At 32.4% G+C, this 18313-nt stretch overlaps 1 protein-coding gene across 1 annotated transcript; it reads left to right on the top strand.

Annotated features, from left to right (window-relative positions):
* The first annotated feature begins 5547 nt into the window (after positions 1-5547).
* slc35d1a (solute carrier family 35 member D1a) lies at positions 5548-16851 on the top strand. Its single transcript, XM_056460113.1, has 12 exons — positions 5548-5740; positions 7367-7400; positions 7490-7576; positions 7770-7837; positions 7920-7991; positions 8101-8169; positions 9219-9321; positions 10209-10301; positions 12839-12906; positions 13480-13558; positions 13636-13718; positions 15035-16851. Exons 1-12 carry the CDS (start codon positions 5595-5597, stop codon positions 15141-15143), a joined length of 1011 nt encoding a protein of 336 aa, XP_056316088.1. The 5' UTR covers positions 5548-5594; the 3' UTR covers positions 15144-16851.
* The last annotated feature ends 1462 nt before the right edge of the window (positions 16852-18313 follow it).

Below are 18313 nucleotides of genomic sequence, written 5' to 3'. Positions count from 1 at the left end.
AATTTGCAGAATGCTGTAAATAACGGTAGATTAATAGGCAGTGGTGTTTATAAAATAAAAAAAAAACTTTGAGAATAATGAACTCGCGTCATTCTTTTACTGTAAAGGTGTTGAAATTAACAACTATCAGGCTAGTGACAATTTCCACAATTACTGTTTGTGAAACTTGCACATATAAACCACAGGAAACCACAAGTGTTAAATAATTATAAGAAAGAGTTTTCTGATCTGATTATTTTGTATTTAAACTATTCACATTTAGCAGATGCTTTTGTCCAAAGTGACTTACAATTGAGGAGGCATTCAGAAATTCAACAAAAAGAGACAAAACAAACAAGTAGCGCTAATTATACAAAGGAACTGTTAGTTCTCTTAGAAAAAGGTGCTAGATTACGTGCGAGCGTTGTTGTTTTTTGAGAAAGAGAGAGAAGAGTGTTTCTACAGGTGGTTTATCAAGTTCCCTCACCTGTGTGAAGCACACTTCACAAATGCACAAGTTTTTTATTTTATTTTTTGAGCTGATTGTAAGAACGTGTCGGATGAAAATGTGCAAAACTGGTGCTAGTGTTGGTTAAAGTGTCAGCAAGATGAAAGACAAGAAAGTGTTTTCTACAGGTGGGTTGTTAAACCCACTCACCAGTATAAGGCACACTCGGTTTGGGGTTGTCTTGTGGTGAGGTGGGGGAGAGAAGTGGGGGTCCTGGTTTTATTCGCAGGGGTTCAGGTGATCGCGGAAGATGTTTAGTTTGAATGTTATGATTTTGCAGACTGTTTGGGAATAGGAATGTCATTCCACCAGTGTGGATAATTGAATGAAAAAAATTGTGAAGTGACTGATTGTGTCTCTGCAATGGTACCACAAAGCAGCGCTCACTCCCCGACTGAAGGTTCTTGATGATGATGATGATGAAAAGCCTTTATTTGTCGCATACACCTTTACATGCAGTAAAATTGAACCTTGGACCTTGGAAATTGGAAACAGACCTGCCTACACTCTCAGAAATAAAGGTACGCGAGCTGTCACTGGGGTGGTACCTTTTCAAAAGGTACACATTTGTACTAGAAGGGTCCATATTGGTACCTCAAAAGTATAAAATAGTACCTACAAATTTTATGAGGAACACTTTTGTACTTTTTAGGTACTAATATGTACCCTTGAGGTATTAATATGGACCTTTTAGGTACAAACTTGTACCTTTTGTAAAGGTACCACCCCAGTGACAGCTTGCGTACCTTTATTTCTGAGAGTGTACCAAGACCGGTGGGTGAAAGCACACAAAGGCGTGGGATGTGGGGGTTATGCAGTGATTGTCTATCTGTAGCTGTGTATGTTTGTGTAAGCCTGTAGAGTCTGTAGAGTCCTGTGACCATTTCAATCCAGCCGGCCAGCTTGGTGGGGTTTTGAGCTGCACTGACCGCTTTTATCAATCATTGATACCCCAGGGCCCCGCCTAAGCCCATCAGCAGAAACCCTGTTATCAAATTTCCGAATAGGTAGATATCTTTGATATCCTCCAGGGACAGAGCGGCCAGGCACACAACATGTCACTTCTACCACCTGTCCATCATGTATCCAGCTGCAAACGTCCCTGCAGGACAGGTGGGTTCCCCTGAACCCAGACTTTTCGTCCAGAAGATAGTGTCAGACCAGTTGATCAAATTTTAATTCCTTATTTGTTTGGAGAGCAGGGCAAGGAGAGCTTAGAGATAGAACAAGACGAGACAAGAGGAGCCAGCCAGGAGAGATATGTGAGGGAGAGGAAAAAAGTGTGACTGCCTTCGCTGAGAGCCAAAGAAGAATCTGCTTTAATGCACTAGGTAATTTTAAGGTGTCCCTGTTACAGTATAACTCAGCATAAAATAATTTAACCACTGAGTAATACTAATTAAGTACATGAACTTATATGGTTAGGGTTAGATTATATGCATTATTAATTGTAATTATTGCATGGATATATATATATATATATATATATATATATATATATATATATATATATATATATATATATATATATATATATATATATATATATGTATATATATATATATATATATATATATGTATATATATATATATATATATATATATATATATATATATATACATATATATATATATATATATATGTATATATATATGTATATGTATATATATATATATATATATGTATATGTATATATATATATATATATATATATATATATATATATATATATATATATATATATATATATATATATATATATATATATATATGTATATATATATATATATGTATATATATATATATATATATATATATATATATATATATATATATATATATATATATATATATATATATATATATATATATATATATATGCATAGACACCTTAAAATAAAGTGTTGTGGTACACTTGTGTTGCGGTACACAAAAAGCACAAAAAGACATTGTTCTTCACATTATTGAAACTTATTGATACTTTATAAATGGTTCTTCTAAGGATTGTTCATTGAAAGGCTCTTTTAGAAACCAAAAATGGTTCTTTTGTGGGACATTGCAACATTTTTAAAAAATACTAAACACAATTATATTAAACACATCATTGAAAAAGGCTGCATGTTTAAAGCAATAGTTCACCCAAAAATAAAAATGATGTGATTGTTTTCTCGTCCACTTTGTTCCAAACCAATCTGGCTTCCTTTTTTCTGTTGAACACAAAGGAGAAGAAATATTGAACAATGTTGAGAAAAGGCAGCCATTGACTTCCATTATATTTTTTGTTCCTAATAATGATGTCATTGGCTACTTTGTTCCCCAAAACTTGTCCAACAGAAAGAAGGAATTCCTAAAAGTTTATAGCCGCATAAGTGTGAGTAAATGGTGAGGAAATTTTCATTTTTATTTCAACTTATTAATTTATTTTAATGTATAACATGTTCTATAAAGAATAAAAAACACGCTTAAAAACACAAGAGACAAGTGTTTTACGTTTATCATTTGTGTATGGTTTGACACGTTAATTGCTAATCATTTGATGCAGTTTTGTATTTACTGTAAAACAGTAGATATTTCATTTATTTGGTTTTGCCTATTGATGGCATGTTTTGTAGTGTTGTGTGTAGTTTAGACAAAATGCAATAAATGCAGAAATAAGCAGTTAAAAAATCGAATAACCTGTTTTGTGAATACAAAGATGTTTGATAAGTTATGCACAAAATCTTTTACAATAATTACTCATATCCTTCGTAACTTCAAAGCATTTGATTGCACAGTTGCTGACCGATGTATGACCTATTTTATCTTGGTACTCATCTATCTCTAAACACCCCCGCTAGAAGACTGCTTTTAAAGTAGTGAGAATGATTTATAACATGTTTATATTTATAAAATATAATATGTTTATTAATAAATTTATGTTTTGTGAAATATTAAACTAGTAATAAAGTAGAAGTCAGGAAAGCAACTTCATGAGGCATCTGTCATCATTTTGTAACATTTAAACATCAAGCGTGCACCATAATGTGGTCGTTTGACCTCAATTCATTAAAAAAACTGTTAGCGCATGCTGCTTTATCTCTTATTGCAGCACCGATGTTAAATGGGACAAGGGGGAAAATATGATTTTTTTTTCAGTTAGGCATGTGTTATTACACTGTAAAAAATGTTTGCGCTATCTACTTTGAAATATGGTGGTAACAATATTGCATGCAGTATTTTAAAGTTTTCAAGTGTTTAATTTTTAGCAAAAATCTAAAAACTAAATGAAGATTACTACATTATTTAGCATGATAGATGCTGATTATAATACCAATAGCCTAGTAGAATGTGCTTTTTCAGTTTAATCAAATCAAGCACAGTTTACTCATATTTATTAACAAAAGTATATATTTATATATGTATGTATATTTATGTATGTATACAGCAGTTTTATTAAGTATATAGTCAAGGCAATATTTAAGAGACATGTATTTCATACGTATTTTAAATACAAAATAATATTTTGTAATTTGTATTTTATTGGGTTGATGAAAATTAGTTAATATTTTGTATCAAAATACTTTAGTGTCTTGTATTTTTGTATTTTAATAATACTGTAAAATACTTTGTAAGGAGTCTATATGATGACATCATAAAAATGTGGCCTTTAATAGTGGTGTTTTCTCGCTTATTTGCCTTAGCTTGGGATCAGACTAGAAAATTGATTAATATTGAAGAAGTTAAAGTAGTTGGAGAAGTTGTTTAATCGATGGAAATTATGCATCACATATAAATAAAGGAACAGACAACAGGGGTAGATTCTGGAGCAAGTAAAAATAAGACAGGAATGTAAGACAAACAACATAAAAAGTCCTGGTGATGATATCTATAAAACTCTATAAAGCTCTTTATAGTTAGTTACAAACTTTGATGGTTAATCAGTATGAGACAAAAATATTAAATATCACACCAATCTACAGACAAGGTCAGAAACTTCCAACTCAGATTTTTTGAGGTATTGTGTTTTATATTGTGTATTGAAGAGCACAATTGCAAAAAAAAAAAAAAAACTGATTTATGGAAATGTCTAAAACTGGAGATTTTAGTAGTTTTCAGAAATCGTGATTTACATTGAGTATTGAAGATTTCAGTTGCAAAAAAAAACTAGATTTATTTAACAAATTATGTAAACAACATTGTTAGATAACCTTTTCTTGCACATATATCACCCTTTTAAAATCTGAAACTGAAAATATGAGATGGTGGCAGTTTCACAATAGATATTATCTATCTCATCTTAACTCATTATCTGCATTAAATGGGTTTTAAAGTGATTAAAGAGATCTTCTTCAAGACAAGACTTTCTGTCTGAAATTTGTACAAAATCTATACTAAAATCTAAATCTATACTAAAATCTCATGTACAGTAGAGGTGAATAAGGTGCAAAAAGGGATTGATCCAGTAGGCCTGTTGATGGAAGGTTTGCGAAGAAATGACATGCTCCCTTGTAAAAGAATTTAGTAGTAATTTCAAAATACAAAATACAGTATTTTATTTTGATACATTTTGTGTCTGCTGTATTTTGTAGTTTATTTTAAATGGAGATATTTGGTCATTTATTTTAAAATACATTTCAATGTATTTTTTGCCCATCCTGCATACAGTATATATATATATATATATATATATATATATATATATATATATATATATATATATATATATATATATATATATATATATATATATATATATATATATATATATATATATATAGTCATTTTGTGCATGTCTCTGTGCATACACACATTTTCTTTCTTGTGCATAGTCAGATTTTATACATTTGCTGGACATTGGGGGACATATAAGCTATATCTTGGTTCTGTGGGTCTCAACCAGTTTTATTATTCTGAATGTAGTCAAAGACTGTAGATATACTGTACACACCTAAATGAGACTTTAATTTAGTGTGGTGTGGACTTTACAGTCAGCTGCCGCATAGTGGCGACAGAGAGCAAAGTACTGTTCTATGTAAATGAAACGGCTCGTCACCACATACGTCTCTGTAAACATGGCGGAAGTTCAGAGGCGTCAACGTGGGGAGGAAGAAAGGCGCTGCGTTCGGAATGAAGCAATGTGAGACGAGGAATGAAGCGGCAGGGATGGCGGACCAGACGCTAACGGTACTCCTCAAACTCTCAGCTGCGGGCTTTTACGGAATCAGCTCGTTCCTCATAGTTGTAGTCAACAAGAGCGTCTTGACTAATTACAGGTAAGAAGACTTCTGACTAGAGTTAAATGCTCGGTGTTTTTAAGAGCTTGACTGGCTTTAGATCCAGAGTACTTGGAATAGTTGGCAACTTTAGTGATTACAGCAGTATCAGCGATGCAGAAACAAACATCCGGGGTTCAGTTTTTCCCAAACCAAAATATGAAATGTTATTAGAATGTTTTGAGAGATATATCTTGATAATGTCATGTTTTTTTTTGTATACTTCAGTTATATTATTGTAATGTAATAATATTTAGTGTAAGTTAGACTTTTGAGTGTCTTTTCTGTTCTCTACTCTAATGTACTGTACCGTACTGTACTGTACTGTTCTGAACTGAATTGTCCTGTATCTGACTATGGCATGATGGTCAAAGAAGAAAGGGAGTTCAAAAACTGTTTTTTTTGTAATGTGTCTTACGTTTTTTTATTTCAAGTAACGTAAAAAATTGTAACTCATAATTTTTTATAACACCTAGTACAATTCAGCTTACCACAACAGTAGTTGATACATAAACTTGTAAAATATATTTAAGAATGATTATCATTTGATTGAGGTGAAACTGGTTTTATTTTCACACATTTGTTCAGTTACAACTTGTGACATGCCTCCCTATATTGTTTGTACTTTGAAAATTCGGTCTAAAATCACATATAAATATTACTTTAAATCAACATTAGCTCTAATTATTTGACTGAGCAATGTTGTACTTTGATAGACATTGGCTGCTAATATTTCACTATTTACAATTTGCTCAGAATACTTTTATGAAGTTAAATTATTAAGGAGAAATTCTGAATGTGTGAATAGAAAACCAAATTTACCTCAATTATCATTTGATGCATTTAAAGACTACTTTTAAGGATAACGGTTGAATTTCACAGGGACCATTGTCTTTGAGAAGAATGATTATTCTTTAGCCTTTTCTGTAACGTTACATGGAATGAGTAACATTTGAATATAATTGGTGTAATATAAGAGCTTCACAATATTAGCGAAATGAAACTGACGTGGCAAGTGACATTTGATCTTTGGTGTAACTAACTTTATATAAACTATATCTTATCGTTAGGGCCAGACATTTTTTGCTATTTCTGTGCAGAATAATGTAAAATATGTGCAGAAGCATACGCAATGATTTTAGGTGTATTGTAACTAAACTTAATATGTTAAAAAATATATACATTTTTTAACTTATTTAATGTTTACAATGCAAATCCTATCATATCAATTTATTTGGTTAACAAAGCAAGTCTCTCATATAATGTATCTACCATATATCTTCTAAAAAACAGAAGTTATTACTTTACAAACTGTATTATAGGTATATCATATGAATGTTTAATATTAGTCAATAATATTACTGAAATTATTTAAAAAACTGAATAAATATATATTTACACTCAACTAAATAAATAGACTCGATGGGCTGAAAATCTGCAGAAGTCTGTGGATTCCGTGTGGGCCTACTTGAAACAAACTAAACATATTTAGAATTGACTAAAGTGAAACATTGATAAAGAATAATTGTAAAACTTGCACTGCGTATGATGGAACATTTATAATATCAATGAATCATAAGTAATAATAATGTAAATATACATTGACACACAACTCTTTCCAAACAGGTTTCCTTCGTCAATATGCGTTGGCATTGGTCAGGTAGGTTTTCTTCTGTCAGATACAATTTTTTTTTTCTCTCGTTACAGAGCAGAGCACAATATACAATGTTTTTAATTCCTCATATGCAGATGCTGGCAACAGTAGTTGTGTTACGGGTAGGAAAGGCCCTCCGGGTGATCACCTTCCCCGAGTTTGATGGTAGCATACCTAGAAAGGTGAGAGGTGCTGGCCCATTAAATGCTGCGTGCTGTCACGTGTTTTCCCACAGGGAATTTAGTTAAATCTTGGACAGCTGTGCACGGCTTTTTTTGTTGACATGGGAAAAGATACTCACATGGGACTGTAAAACAATGCTGCTTTATAAGTGTTGGTATGCCTGCTCAATTTTCATCTGTCTTCAAATTTCAGACATTTCCGCTACCTCTTCTTTATGTTGGAAATCAAATAACAGGGCTCTTTGGAACTAAAAGACTCAAGTATGATACGTGTCAGATAAAAAAATACATAAAGCTTATTTAATGTTATAATATCTAATTAATTTACTTTTCTTTCCTTTAGCCTGCCAATGTTTACAGTATTAAGGAGGTTTTCAATTCTCTTTACAATGCTGGCAGAGGGTTTCTTGTTAAAGTAAGTGAAAGTCTTGTTATTAAAATGGACATGTTTCTGCTAGCTTACATTTGTTCAATTAATGTTTATTATGAAGAGAAAATATCAGCGACTGTGTCTTTAATTACAGGAAGAAGTTCTCTCGGCCAGTTCAGCTGACAGTATTTACTATGATTCTTGGGGCCTTTGTAGCTGCAAGGTAAATGTTTCCAGTGAACCACTGTTGGAGCAGTAGAATTGAGCTGAATTAAGAATTAATTTCTGTGAAACTCTTAAAAACAAGGAGTTAAATCACATCTGAAAATCTTAAATTCATAAAGTCATGACATTAATTGTTAAAACAAGATCCATTTCCTGGAGCTCCAAAATAAAGAAGTTCTTTTACTCTAAGTAGCTGAACAGAAACAAACAAACAAAAACGTTTGATTGTATGAATATTTCACCCAAAAAGGAAATTTAGCGATTAATCTCCCCACCCTCAGGCTATCCATGATGCAGGCAAGATTTTTCTCCAGTATAAGATTTCAGAAGATTTGGGCTGAAACAGTGGAGCTTGGTGATTCGGCTGATTGATACACATTACTCCATGACCATATATTGTGTATCTTTTGTGGAATGATTAGTCTGTCAAGAAACATTATTTCCAAAATTAATGACTTTCATCAAGTGTTTATAACTATCTAGTTTTTTTTTTTTTAATCATAAATCAATTCATTTTGTTGCACAAAAGATATTATTAAGATTCAAATTCATTTTTTTTCTAATATGAAAGTTAGTTTCTACCTTCAACTGTTATGGAACAACATTCTTTGAAATGTAATCTTTTGTTTTCATCAGAAGAAAGAAACTCAGTTGAGATTAATGAGATTAAGATGATTTATTAATTATTATTTTTGGTTTGCTAAATGAATGAACAAGTAGTGCAGCTCTTTTGGAAACAGTATTTTGTAAATATGTAAAGAAAATACAAAGACATTTATAGAACATATGGACGTATTGTGCCTTCAATTGTTTTAAAGGTCTTGACTTTACCTTCATAAAACTTACAGAAACCCTGTTTTTGTATGATGCTTTTTAAATGCGTACCTGTTATTCACTTCACAGAGCTGTAATTGTTTGCAAAGACTGAATTGCAATACAGAAATGAATTCTACATCTCAATGTTACTCATTAAGTCTGAAAACACCAATCATCTCTGCACATTAGTTTTTTTTAACAATATTTGATGACTCCTATTTTCTTTTTCAGTGCTGATTTGGCTTTTGACCTGCAAGGGTACGTGTTCATTTTAATGAACGATGTCTTAACTGCTGCCAATGGAGCTTTTGTGAAGCAGAAACTTGACTCTAAGGTAAGGAAAGCAACACATTCATGCTAGAGATTACTTCAAGACCGCGAGCGATCTCTTAAGCAGCAGCTGTTCTCTGTAGTCTCTAATTGTGATGTGCTGTATTGCTATGCTTGCAGAAAATGAAACAACTCCTCTTGCTTTGCAATTTCTAGTTTATCTAGTTTTAACCACATCATTTATGTACTTTGTTTATTGTCCTTAAATATTATGCTTTATGAATGTTCTTTTACTATTGGGTTATTTTGATCATGGTTTATAAGCCAGTCCATGCTGTCATCTGTTTTAAATTGGCATTTACCAAATGACAAAGGAATTAGGGGGTATTTTGTTCTTGTTTTTTAAGTGTTAAGCCTATTTCTCTTGTGATCTTAAGTATAATCCTATTTGGAACAGACCTGCAACACATTTACATTTGCTCTTTCACGTTGGGTTTGTTCTCATCATCCTTTTATTTTAAACTTTTTCTAATTTGAGCTGGAAGTTCATTTATGCATGCTCTAAAAATTCCTCTCTATTTCTGGATTTAGTTCATATGCCTGTGCTTGAATTTAAAGAAACCGGGTACTTGGCAACATGTGGTGTTTGTTGCATTACCCTGCTGATTGGGAAATCATGTGTGCTCAATTTGAAGCATCCAGATGAGGAAACGACAGTTTTAATGAAGAAAGTGCAAAGCATAAACCTAGGTAGAGCACTGACAATTTGAATAACGAAGTCAAAGTTTTACAACCTGTGAAAGCTTATGCTTCCTCCTGAAAAAGACTTTTACCCTACAGCTATATGCACAACATCTGTTTCTCTGTTATGTAGACGGTGATGAGGAAACCATGATGTGGCATTACTGTACCTGATTTTCTGTCCTGTTTTTTGTTTTTTCAATCCTGTAGGAGCTTGGGAAGTATGGCCTGCTCTATTACAACGCTTTATTTATGATACTTCCAACTCTGCTTTTAGCACACGTCACAGGAGATATGGATAAGGTAGGCATTTTTAAAAATTCTCTCAGTATACGTGATAGACAGCAGTGGTCTCGCCAGTCTACACAAAGAGTAATATGCATTAAAATGTAAGAGAGTGTTTAAATTGTACATTTTTTTTATTATTATTTACTGAAGATATTAAGTATATATTTGAGCAAAATGGAAATTAGGCCAATCACGGTATCTTTTTTTGGTAAGATATATTGCACCAAAATTTCTTTCCATAAATTATATTGTTGGCATTTTAAGACCATTTTATGCCACTCATTACATAAAGCCAGAATAACAATAGAATAGAAAAAATGTAGCTGTATAATAATTAGACGTTGGAATCAGAATGTGAAAAGTAATAAAAAGTACTAAGTACTATAATACATTAGAGTAAAAACTATAGTGTTTTTTTACCATACTGACACTTTCAATAGAGATATTCAATTCACTAAATTGTTGCTAGCATGTTTTTATTTTTATGTATTGGTAATATTTATTGCATCACCAAAAATGATTGAGATAATGTCCATGTGTTGAGCGACAATTCAATGCATTGATTATTGTGACCGCTCTAATGGTAATATTTGTTTTATTTTGTTCTAACATTTCTCCATATTCCAAATGAATACATTTTCATTAGACATTTTGTCTCTTTTTGGAAAATGTATGGTTTTGTCAGACTAGCAATTGTTTTCCTGTGTTTTGATTGAACATTTTCCACCAAATAGTTTTTTCTTTTTTTTAACTCCTCTTAAAACTTAGAGCTTCAATTTAAAAAAAAATGATATTGTGTTGTATAAAAATGAATATAAATGTCTGAAAAATGTTATAATAATTTTTTTTTAAAGAAAATTATTCTGTTCATCAAGGCGGCATTTATTAACTGTAATTTTTTTTTTACATAGATTTTTTATAAATATTTATTACTTATTGTATGTAGTTTCAGATTAAATTATTTTTTCTTTAGTCATTGCTTTTATTACTATTGATAATAATAATAATAATAATAATAATAATAATAATAATAATAATAATAATAATAATAATAATAATAATAATAACAGTAATTATTAATATTAGAGTGATTTCTGAAGGATCATGTGAAAGCTGAAAATTCATCTTTAAAATCACTGGAATAAATTATTAAATTAAACTACTTTACACTATAAAATAATTGTTCTAATAACATTTTACAATTTGTGCTGTATTTTTGATTAAACGCAGGATAAGCTTATATACTATACAGTTGAAGTCTGAATTATTAGCCCCCTTGTTTGTTTATCTTTGTTTAACAGAGAAGATTTCTTCATCACATTTCTAAACATAATAGTTTTAATAACTCATTTCTAATAACTGATTTACTTTATCTTTGCCATGATGATAGTAAATAATATTTTACTATATATTTTTCAAGACACTTTTATACAGCTTAAAGAGACATTTAAAGGCTGAACTAAATTAATTAGGTTAACTAGGCAGATTAGGGTAATTAGGCAAGGTCTTGTATAATGATGGTAAAAAAAAATATATAGCTTAAAGGGGCTAATAATTTTGACTATGTATGTATGTATGTTTGTATGTGTGTGTATATATATATGTGTGTGTGTGTGTGTGTGTGTGTGTGTGTGTGTGTGTGTGTGTGTGTGTGTGTGTGTGTGTTTGTGTTTATATATGTATGTGTCCTTGAACTAGTTATACACACACACCAGATAGTTCAGTAAAGCTCAGTTATCTATAATAGTCTACATACCAGTCCTTAAATAACCCCTGGATTCCAGTCACTCTTTAGACCTCATCACTCAACAAGACTTTATACCGGTAGATGATCTGGCAACTATGAGCAAACCATCTGCTCAGCTGCAGTGAGCTCACATTGCCAGTGAACACACACACACCATTAGCCGATTGGAACGACTGCCATAAATTCGCCAGAAATCATAGCAAGCTGACTGACATAAATTTCAGCTTGTCTGTTCCTGCCTGAGCGCTTTTCCCTTGAGGAAATAACTGCAGTTCCTTAATCAAAAAGTGTGCTACGTCCTGGATTTTGTGACTATGCAGTGTGAGCACAAGGCTCAGTTGTTGGGGAAGGTTAGGATGACAGGGCCCTGCTCCATGAATGCCTCATTTTATTTAGCTCAGTGTGTTCACAGGGAGGCCCTGTTTTTTTTTTTGGCAGGCGCTGCTTCAGGAAGGAGAGTGGACAGGAGGCAGTGTGTCTCGCGCACACAAAGCTGCCATTTATACCAGTCAGCATAACTAGCAGATTGAGTTTTGTAGCTTATAGTGTTATTCTTTAGGTATGTTCATCTTAAATGAGGTCTTCTTTTATTGACAGACTGAGTGGAATTTAAAAAAAAATGCATTTTTGTGGTTTTTACTGTAATAGCTTGGAAGAATGTGAATAATGTGGAATGTTGTGTTTGGTAGTATGTGTGAAATGTTACCAGAGCTAATACTTGATCAGGTACTTTCTTACAAACAACTCCATAGCTCTAAAATGTAATGATTAACTGAGGTAATTACTTTGTTTTTGTTTCCTTTAGGCATTTGATTATGACGGCTGGTCAGATGTTTTGTTTATAGGTCAATTCTTTCTCTCTTGTATAATGGGGTAAGTATAATATATTTGGAAAATAAATACTGGATGTGTCAAAGTTAATGTGTGAAGCGGGGTTTAAATGTTAGTGGTTTGTAATTTTCAGTAGTTGGTGAAAATATTTTTCTTACAGATGTAAGTTTATGGCCATAAAGAGTGATAAAAATTGTCTTTTATTGTTTTATTGGGAAAGTTCTTGGAGCTTTCCATTAGGCTATATCATTTACCTGAATGACTCACTAACTGTAAACAAGCTTATACATGTTCATGATTGACATGTTTCTGTTGTGAAATGATTCAAAGGAAAATGTATCATAGCATTTATCATCATTCAGCTTTTTTTCGTTTTGCTTTTACAGTCTAGTCATTTAAATGTAATGTTAATCTGTGCATTTAGGAGTATTATTGTGTTGGCAGATAGTCCCACATAAATTCACTGTACTGACCAACAGAAGACTTTTACATCAGTACCGTTTGATTATGCCAGTGAACCATTTGACATCCTTAGCTTTTTTATAGTATATTGTTTTATAGTTGAGTATTTGCTTAACTAATCTTATTTTTATCTTGTGTTTTGTTCATTCACAGGTTTATTTTAATGTACTCCACTGTACTTTGCACACAGTATAATTCTGCGCTAACTACTACCATCGTCGGTTGCCTAAAAGCAAGTATCTCTTTGTCTTTAAGTATGTTTTTGTTCTGTCTTTCATTCTACTATTAATGAATCTTCTCTCTCTACAGAATATATTAGTGACATATATTGGAATGGTGTTTGGAGGGGATTACATTTTCTCATGGACTAATTTCATTGGTCTAAACATCAGGTATGAAAGGAGCTTTTCACAAAATGAAACCTAGTGTTGGGCTTTATGGATATTTGAGCAGTTTCAATTTCTAGTATGTCTTTCATTTTGTTGTATTAACAGTTGCAAAACCATTTTGTTCTTTATATTACTTTTTTATCACTTAAAAGCTCTTTTTACTTGTTCTTTTTTTAATTGTTTTGTCTTTTTGTTTTATTGTTGTTGTTGTTGTTATTAAGCACATTGGACATCATGATGTTTTTAGTGAACCATATGCACAGCCATTGTTTTTCAGCCAATGATATACTTCCGGTGAAAGCTTTGTTTAACATCATCGATGTTGTAATGTCATTCAAATATAATCATTTAAATAGTCCTAAGCATCCATTTGGTTAAGGCGTGAAAAGAGATGAAAGACCATTTAAATGCAGGCGCGGTCATTAGCAGCAGGCTAGCGCAGAAATTCTATTGAAAATATTGGTGTAAAATTAATTTCCATATTTTAAAGACATGGCACAGAAAAATAAAATTTAATGCAGTGCTTCTTGTTTGATCTTATACCCACGTTATATAGCATCTCAGCCAGGCAGTGAAGATTGCTGTTTTTAAACGTGGCGATTTTGTATGGGATAATAATTAACCGCAAACTCTGGGGCTGGCTGACTGAAATAAAAAATCTGTTTGCATATACCCCATTGTGCTGTATAAATAAATTATCATCAAGCCAACTAGAAATATCAATACTTTTCTAATATACAAGCATTCAAAATGGGTCATCAGTTTTGATGACATAACTTTACACTTCATCTTATCATCAGAATCTGAAACCTCCCGGCCCCTATATACACTAGCAATTCAAAGGAATTGCTGATCTCATTTGCTCACATATTTACTATAGTATGTATGGTAATTGGCATGTATAGTGTACTTTGTTGGGTTGAATGAAAACTGGCCCATGACAACTGCAAATAGTGGATTATGTGCACAAGTCATTGCAGACACCACAAATCTGAATCCCACAACAGTTTTTCCAACACTATGGAAAAGAGTAAACATCCTCTGCATTATGAATAACACCGATAAAGGGAATAAACAAGCAGATATTACACTTTCACACAGATTTAAAGAAAATTAAAGTTTTCGTTTGTTTTTGAATATTACAAAACTTTTTAAAATAAATAAAACGTAAGATCATAACAAAAAAAAGACATATTAAAAGGTGATGTTTTATCTTTACAAAAACATAATCTTAATAATAATAATCCCCCAGTGCTAAAGAAACCCATTGTTTTGTTGTCTGAATGTTACGTAGCTCTAGTCTGTATTTGTCTTTTCAGTATTGCTGGCAGTCTGGTGTATTCCTACATTACCTTCACCGAGGAGCAGACCACCAAACAGAGCGAGAACACCAACAAACTAGAGGTCAAAGGAAAAGTGGCTGTATGACCAATGGATGGATGCTCCATTGCGATGCACAAGACTGTATCTGTGAGTTTTTGTATTTCTTGCAAGAGCAAGCAAGCAGAAGTCCCTCCCTGAATTGTTTTTTATTTTCAATTTTAATGACATGAAGACGATATTGACTGTAAAAACTATAGCAGGTACAAGCAGGACGTTGACCAAGCTTCAAACATACTGGAATGTGCTTTTCCAGTGCAAATATTGACCTATTTCTCACTACTCTGAAGAAACTGTGTCTGCGTTACAAATGAAGAGTGTGTGTCCCGTAATGAACTGCTTTCACTGGATTGTTGGACACAAATTGGGAATATTGACTGTCTTTATGTTGAAACACCTGTTGTGTTGCCTATTGAAGAGTACTTTTATAGTTGTCCTTTTTTAGTTAGTAAAGTTATTTATTTTTATGAAAGTTCATATTATTGCTAGGAATGTAAATTAGGTTTTATTTACTGGTAATGTTTTATTATCCTGTCTACAGAAAGGGAGTTAACATTGTTTAAATGGTTAATCGTGGCAGTTCTGTTACACAACTTGAGTTCTACATGATTGTTCCTTTAGATGATGATTTGAAGAGTGTATGAGTGTGTAAAATAAGGTACGCATGTGAAACTTGAGTATTTTTAATCACAAGCTTTAAAGAAGAACAATATTTTAAGCATTCTCAGTGTTGCAGTGTTCAACTGAAGAAATTTGTATAAATGCTTTTATACTTTTTTTGTATTCGAGAACAGAATGCAGTAACTTTGTTTTGTACTGATGGAATCATTGTTTATTTTAAAGGAAAATGGTGTAGTAATTGCACTTTAACAGATTTTTTTTCTCAGTTTTCAGTGATTTCTAAGTAGAACATTTCAGTATTTTGATAAATGTTAAACTAATTTAATGTGACATTGGTTTTTTTGACCAATATTCTTTGCGCAGTGTTGCTTGTGCTAGACATCTGGAAAACCTGACACATTTGGCTGTTACGGAATGTCTTGTCGTTCGTGTTGCCACTTCTCTTGAACACAGTATTTGTACATTTGCTTAGAGATTCAGATTTTATGGATGTGCTATATTTTTCTGCACTGCTATGTTCAAAGACATACTGTTGCTTCAGATGGGTTTTATATGTTCAGCTTCGACTTTTCATGTTTTTATTCAGTTTAGTTAAAGAAACATTTCTTTGTCAAAATTGTTCACATTCTCAGTGACTGTATCAGCAAGAAATGGGAAGTGTATAACATATAAAATACCTCAGCACAAAGAATCTGCATTCCATTTCATTTTCTGATGTTAACCAAAATATAATGCTTTGTTTTGTTTATTTTTTTATTCTTCTTCGCATAGTTTTGTTTTCTCTGGAACTGTATTGTGTAGTACTTTCCCTACAGTTGTTTGAATAACATAAAATCACATGGATTGTCTAACAAATTTGATTGGAACAATTGATTTGAGCAGCAACAAAAACAAGTTATATTTCACATTATAAATTTGGATATGCTATCAAACTGCTCTATATTTGCCTGACCCCACCCCCTTCATTTTTGAAGGACATCTATACATCGTTCCAACAAAAGACAGTTTCAGTCAACGTCATTCTCGCTAGGGGAAATGTCAAATTAACTGTACAGGTCGTTCACATATCATATGAGAAGCACACACAAAGCAGATGCTTTATACACAGAAATACTTGTGTATAAATGTTCATTGCTAACCTATGAGCATAAATTTATTATAACTGCAAATCAATAATAGTGGGAAATAGCCTACTGTAACGTCTGCAATTATATCAAATAAATAAACCGTCTTAAGATATGTTACCAATTACAGAAAAACTACACACAGCATACATTTAGTCTTAATTTGGGTAAAACAAACAACACGCAACATACTGTCAGGGTTGGGGTCTTCAGAATCATTTCAGCAACCTGTGGGAAGCAGATCAGGACCCAATCTGACTGAGATTCACCATTGATCTTCAGTAAGAGGGTCTCACGGATAGTGCCTTGACCTGCTCAAAGTCTCTATGAGAGAGAAGCTGGTCCATCTTTAGTCATTTCCAGATATAGTGTGATAAGACAAATATTCAACGTCAAACCATCTAGCAATGTCCAGAACCTCAAGAAAACTCCATGTGTTGAGCTGAGGTGTGCTTTTGACATTGAGAGGTTTTTCTTTTTCCTGATCTCATGTAAAGTGTAGCAGAGGAATATGAAACATCGTGCATTTCAACTGAGGGTTCTGTAGGAGTTGTAGTCGTGACATGATAGAATGGATTTTCAAACATTAGCGAACTCAAACCAAAAAAACAAAACTGTTTATTCACTGTGTATTAATATGACTCTTAATACTGTAAACCAGATAGAACCGCAATGAAGATCAGTTAGTGTACCTGAAAGTGTAGAGCAATTGAGTGTATTAATGAATGAGTAAAACCTAAATATATATGGCTAGTCTGCATGCATTTGTGAAGTTGAAGACTAAAGACAGAGAGGGTGGAAAATCCAAATCTATAACCCTGCTGGATCATGTCAGACATTGAACCCTTTTTATTTGTTTATTTATTTTTTGCACCCTTTTTAATCACATTTCCCCTTTAATAAAATAAACTTGTTCTATTTTTGGCTTATTACTCCATTCATCAGTAGCCACACCACACGCTCCTGCCAGTAGATGGAGGAATAGGTTTGCTTACCGCCATAAGCCGAAAGAAGAAGAAGAATAACGTAAACAAATATGGCTGAGGTAAGACGAACGAAACAGTTCATAGGAAATAACGGTCTTGAGAGGTCAGCCCAACCTTTCTGTCAGTTTACTTCGTATTTTGTTTGTTTAAACGAAGACGTTAGCAATTTTGCAGCTTTTTTACTGAGCGCCAAACATAATTATGTATATCTATTAATAGTCACAAACACTGCATTTAATAAACCATGTTATTCCGAGTCACAATTATTAGCACTGTGACATGTTAACTTGTTTGTTAACCAGCAATTGCCTTCAACTGTAAATGACAATTCATAATCGCATAATAAGACAAGGTGTATGTTTTTGTGGACATTTTTTAATAGGTCTTAAAATGTCTTATTCTCTATTTCTTATTCTGCTTTCAGCCATCATTATGTGGTTCAGGCTCTGAAGGTAAATATTTCAGTTAATATTTAATATAAGTTATT

The sequence above is a fragment of the Danio aesculapii genome, chromosome 6, assembly GCF_903798145.1.
Source record: "Danio aesculapii chromosome 6, fDanAes4.1, whole genome shotgun sequence".
NCBI lineage: Eukaryota > Metazoa > Chordata > Actinopteri > Cypriniformes > Danionidae > Danio > Danio aesculapii.
This window is presented reverse-complemented; position numbering and strand designations above follow the sequence as displayed.

Bases quoted from the DNA above. Each gene is read 5' to 3' on its own strand.
- slc35d1a (XM_056460113.1), top strand. From the start codon at position 5,595: ATGAAGCAATGTGAGACGAGGAATGAAGCGGCAGGGATGGCGGACCAG. The intron at 5,741-7,366 runs GTAAGAAGACTT...CTTTCCAAACAG, and splicing joins AGCGTCTTGACTAATTACAG to GTTTCCTTCGTCAATATGCG. The intron at 7,577-7,769 runs GTGAGAGGTGCT...TTCAAATTTCAG, and splicing joins ATGGTAGCATACCTAGAAAG to ACATTTCCGCTACCTCTTCT.